The 5,135-nt window shown below is 33.3% G+C and overlaps 1 protein-coding gene across 6 annotated transcripts; it reads right to left on the bottom strand.

Moving 5' to 3' along the window:
• Positions 1-260: 260 nt before the first annotated feature.
• On the bottom strand, positions 261-4,267 carry LOC129312186 (rRNA (cytosine-C(5))-methyltransferase NOP2C). 6 transcript variants are annotated; one of them, XM_054954810.1, is made up of 10 exons: positions 4,007-4,267; positions 3,787-3,931; positions 3,523-3,613; positions 3,014-3,210; positions 2,678-2,917; positions 2,461-2,592; positions 1,885-1,952; positions 1,717-1,796; positions 736-819; positions 261-632 (listed from the first exon to the last, which is right to left on the bottom strand). In XM_054954810.1, the coding sequence occupies exons 1-10, from the start codon at positions 4,120-4,122 to the stop codon at positions 559-561; spliced, it is 1,227 nt and encodes a 408-aa protein (XP_054810785.1). In that variant the 5' UTR covers positions 4,123-4,267; the 3' UTR covers positions 261-558. The 6 variants fall into 6 exon arrangements, 5 of the variants coding, with proteins under 5 accessions (XP_054810785.1, XP_054810786.1, XP_054810787.1 ...); XM_054954811.1 differs by having other exon boundaries at positions 1,717-1,793; XM_054954812.1 differs by having other exon boundaries at positions 1,717-1,778.
• Between the last annotated feature and the right edge of the window lie 868 nt (positions 4,268-5,135).

The raw sequence follows: 5,135 nt of genomic DNA, 5'->3' as shown, positions 1-5,135 counted from the left end.
ACAATTTTTTTAATCATAAGCAATATAATTTACTTTAAATTCTGTATAAAGCATGTGTTTATAATTAATTTTTTTTAATGAAAGATCTACAAAAATTAAACACGAAGAAATTTTATCTAAAAAAAAAAAACAAGAATATGTGCCTTCGTATATAAGGTATAAATTCATGACCAAAAAATTATAAGGGTATAAATTTTACCATGTTTCTTCTGCCTTCTTCGGCCAAATTAGAAGCATATAATCTGCTCTGTTTTCGAAAGTGAGCGTGCAAGTCAAATTTCTTTGCTTATCAGCTGTTCCGTTAACCATAAACACTCGCAACCTTCAAAATCTAATCACTATAATGACAGTTCTGCCTATTGGCAATGCACTAACAATAAGAATAACAAAGAAACAGATAACAAATTTGTATGCATCTTCTGTCTCTGTTTCTGCTCAGGCTATATGCTACTATTATCTAGCAACTAAAACACAATCTCCTTTGAGGGAGAAGAGAATTAAGGGGCCAATTTTGTGAATTTTGCCACAAATAGTCCACTAGTCTGAGATGCTGATGGATCAAAACGGTATGTTTTTTGCAATCCAACCACTCTTGCAAGGCCAATTTCGGGCAGCTTCTATCTCCTGCAATTCTGTAAATTCAAAGAAAATTAAAATAAAGGAAGTGACACAAATTCCATTCAAAAATGGAAACTTCCACATAAAAAATTAATAGAAAAACACAAGTCCCTGTACTTTTATTGCGTTTTGTTTCTAATCTCTTTAGTTTTATTTTGTTGTTTCCAGTCCCTTTAGTTTGATCTATTTGCAACCTCAGTCCTGTAAAATGTACATAATAATCATGAGCTAGCACTAATAAAGTTAATTTCACTGTAACTTTACTAAACCTTTTCCTAACATGGAAATAAATTGACTAGGTATGGTTAAAAATATGAGGTTAGGAAGCCCCCAAAAAAAAAAAAAAAATCATTGCATATTTGCATTAAACAGAACGTGAAAAACGAAGGCAGGATAAAGTGCACGTTAACAATGAGGTTAACATAGTTAAGCATATGCAAAATTAACTCCATTGGTGCCAGCTCATGTCTTTCTGTGCATTTTTAAAACTACAGGGACTAGTGTTGTAGATGGATCAAGCTAAAAGGATTGGGAATAATGAAATAAAACTATAAAGATTAAAAACAAAACACAATCAAAGTACCACTTGCTATTGTATTTTCCCAAAATTATAACAAATTCCCTAAATATATAACCAAAAAAGTACCACTAAAACAATATGTGCTCACTCAAGTCATGATACATGTTAACTCGATTGCTCATGCTATCCCATACCACAGGTCTATCAGTTACAATTGATAAATTTTAGTGTGAACATCTCATTTTCGGATTTTCTTAGGAAAGAAAAGGCACAAAGACATCTAAAAATTCATATTTTTTGTATGGGATGCAAAAAATACTGCCAATCACGCTAGTTATATGGCATTTCAGTCCCTTACGTTCACAAAAGTGAATGTATATAATGTACTTGGATGAAGATGAGGTGAAAATAGTAGAGTATAATAATGAGATACAGACTATATAATAATATCACATTCATCTTTATCACTCCCCAATTTAGTGACATGGACCACAAGCTTAATAATGGACAAAAGGAAATAGCTGAAGCATTAAAAAGAATTCACAGTCAAGAAATAACTAGAAGCATGAAAATCCTACCAGCCGATACATTTTCCTTCAGAAATTGTTCTACCACATCTTCATTCTGAGCAATGGTTAAGCTAATCAACAAGAAGCTACTTCTTAGAAAAAGTGAAGATAATAAGAATCATAGCACTAAAATGCGTGTCATGAATTCTCATAAAAGACAATAGGAACTTAAAATACCTGCAAGTGCTGTAGACAAGTGATCCTCCAACTTTTAGGAGTCTGAAACCATTGGTTAGGAGACTCAACTACAGCCAGACACAAACAGATATGAGTGTTAAAAGTAAGAAGAGTATTGTTATGACTACATGAGCATGCATGATTCCATCTGCAAATAGCCATATAAACAACTTCTATCCCTAGTTCACTAATCTCACGTTGTAGTTTACTTTTACCAGCCTTTACATTGAAGTGTTAAAAAAAAAAAAAAAGGTAAAGAAAACAACGAATCTACAAGAATGGGCAATCAGAATCATAAATTCACTAATATGGTGCAGATAATGAGATTCGTCACATCTAAAAGTCCAGACTAGGTGTATAAAACATATAAGCCTATGATGCTTCATAGGACTGATACTTAATTGGTTCAGTATATGCAATGCTTTAGTGCAATATGCTACCCAGGTTGAAATCTGTGCTATCCATTGCCCTTTGGGGCATGTATGCATGTGAGAAAAAAAAAAAAAAAACAAAACACAAAATCGAATGACAATTACATTATAGTTTATGGATAAAAAGAAACAGTGAGTCACTTGCCTGAAGAGCAAACAAGTTATCAATCCTATCTGCATCTAGCACCCGGCGTTGGAGAGTTTTCCAGCCCCAAAGTTCAAACTTCTGGATATGTTTGATTGAACCATCATGGGTGCACTCTGCATCCACAAGAACCTGCATCAAACCCTGACAAATATAAGATTGGCATGTTCAAGAAAATAAGTGAGCCAATGTACAATCACATTAAAATTCTGTTAACCTTGTCATAGCCATGGCTCATAATCTCTGTGTCAGACACATTCTTATATAGTTCTCCTTTTGTAAGGCCAACAACTCCAGAATTCCGCCCATAATAAATGAGGTCAGGAGGTTGAGACCCCAATACCAGTTGCGGATTTCCACTTTTTCTTGCCCTCTTCCTCTCCTTCCATGTTCTTCTAGATGTCCACTCCTTGAATACATCAGCTTTTTCTGCCAATACAGATTCACCTGTTTGATACTAGATATAATGATAAGGTTGATAAAAGTAAGTGATGAGTAATTTGCAGTATTACTTTCCAAGACTAAGTCTATCACAACTCAGAATTTTAACTACATGTGTATTATCTGAACAGAATCTTGCAGGAATAAGTGAAAATGTTGCTCCATCAGCAACAAAAAGTCGGCATCGATCACCCAGCTTATACTTCTGCAGCATTGTTCTACATGCTGCTAAACGGTGTCTTGCAACATCAACTCCAGTTACAGATCCTGCATCACCAAGAAGGTCTGATATCATACAAAGTTTGGCACCTGAAAATGAAATTTGCAAAAAATTAATTAAATTAATGATCTAATAAAGTGAATAAAAGTACTGCTAGTAACTCATAAAATTTGCTCTTAAACAGTGAAACAAAAAAAAAAAAAACAACCAGTTAAAAGATATTCGTAAAACCAAAAATAGAATTAAGTCATTGTATACATATAATATATAAAATAATGCTTTTCAGACAAGATCTTAAATCATAGTCTAGCATAAAATCATCTTTCTTTATATATCAAGTAGAAGCATCAACACACTTCCAGAGACAATTTTAGCATAATTGGAATAAAAAAGTTACATACCAGGAGCGGCACAGAGATCAAGAACGTGGTCTCCGGCTGATACATTCAAAGCCATAACAGCAGCTCCGGAAGATGCATCGATTCCATATATCTTTACCCGACCCACAGCAAAGGAAATCAGTATGACACAAGAGTAAAGTTAGTTTAATCTTCCAATGAGCGGTACGACAATAACAAATGAACCACCAAAAGGTTTTGGATAATGTGAAAATCTCTTAATAAAACAGACTAATTATTTTCCACGAAGCATTGTAGCGTGCTCACCTTGCCTTCTTGGTATGCCTTTGAGCTAGCAATCTGTATATTCGAAGGAACAGAATAAAACCGTGGCAACCAGTCTACTCTCTGGAGCTTACAATTAATATCTGCTTCAACCTCTTCAAGATATGCTTCACAATTAGGTTTCAAACTGTCCTCAACAAAGTAAAACGTTAGTCGATATGCAAAATCAATTCGAAGGATTCAAGGAAGTTGAAGAGCTTACCGGATGTATCGCGGAGGAGAATCAATAGACATATAAATTGAAGGGTCAAGCCCATTCGCCTCCAGAAACTCAAGGAAAGCGTCTGGCAATGGGAGTTTTGTAGCCTCCTCTTCCATAATACAAAAAACTATGTTGGGGAACCTTGGCTTGGGTTAGTCGATCGCGATGCGACCATGAGGAGAGCGTCGAGGATCTCTGAGAGGCGGAGGGGAGCACACCTCGGAGGGTAAGGCAAAACGGCAAGACGTTCATGCCTAAGAGCTGTCGTTTGACTATGCATAACAAAAACCAAAACAAAATAAAAGGTCAATGCACATCTTAAATCATAAACTATTATTTAAATAGTATTTTAAATTTTAAATTTTTAAAATATATAAAAATTTATCTTACTTTTTAAATTCTGAGTTTCTGAAACCTCACAATTAAATTAGAGAAAATGATCATTACTTTTATAGTTATGAAGCCTAGTCGCATACTAATGTGGTATTCATCTTAACTCTTAAAAATAATGATTATTTTCTTTAATTTAATAGCAGGGTTTTAGGTGTTCAAAATTTAAAAATTGAGAGAAGTTGTTGTACAGTTGAAGAATTCAGAATTCATGATACTATGCACGCAATAGTTTAGGGTCAATGAGCAGATAATTACACATGCATTAATAACAATACCTCACATTATTATAAATATCATGGAAGCATATAGTCTTTGTTTACAATTAAAAAATATATTCTTTCTATCAAAATTAGCCGACCCCACCTAGTGAGATAAAGGCTTGTTGTTGTTGTTGTTGTTGTTGTTGATTCTTTCTATCAAAATAGTTAATAGAAAATAACTCATAAATTTAAGTAAAGTTAGCTATGAATTTAAAGAATATTATTTTTGAATTAATGAAAAATCAATTGTGATGGATAAATAGTTTTATGAATTTATATATTGTCATGTATAAATTTAAGAATAATCACTTGTGAATTTTAAGAATGTGTGAATGTGTAAATTTATCAAAATTCAGCTGTGAATAAATGAATAGTCTCACGAATTTATACATCGTTATTTGTGAGTTAGGGACTATCAATTATAAATTTAATGAATGTCACTTATGAATAATATGAGAATTATGAATGAATATGAT

This window comes from Prosopis cineraria, unplaced genomic scaffold (genome assembly GCF_029017545.1).
Source record: "Prosopis cineraria cultivar Desert tree isolate PC_DT_omini unplaced genomic scaffold, ASM2901754v1 PC5, whole genome shotgun sequence".
Lineage (NCBI taxonomy): Eukaryota > Viridiplantae > Streptophyta > Magnoliopsida > Fabales > Fabaceae > Prosopis > Prosopis cineraria.
This window is presented reverse-complemented; position numbering and strand designations above follow the sequence as displayed.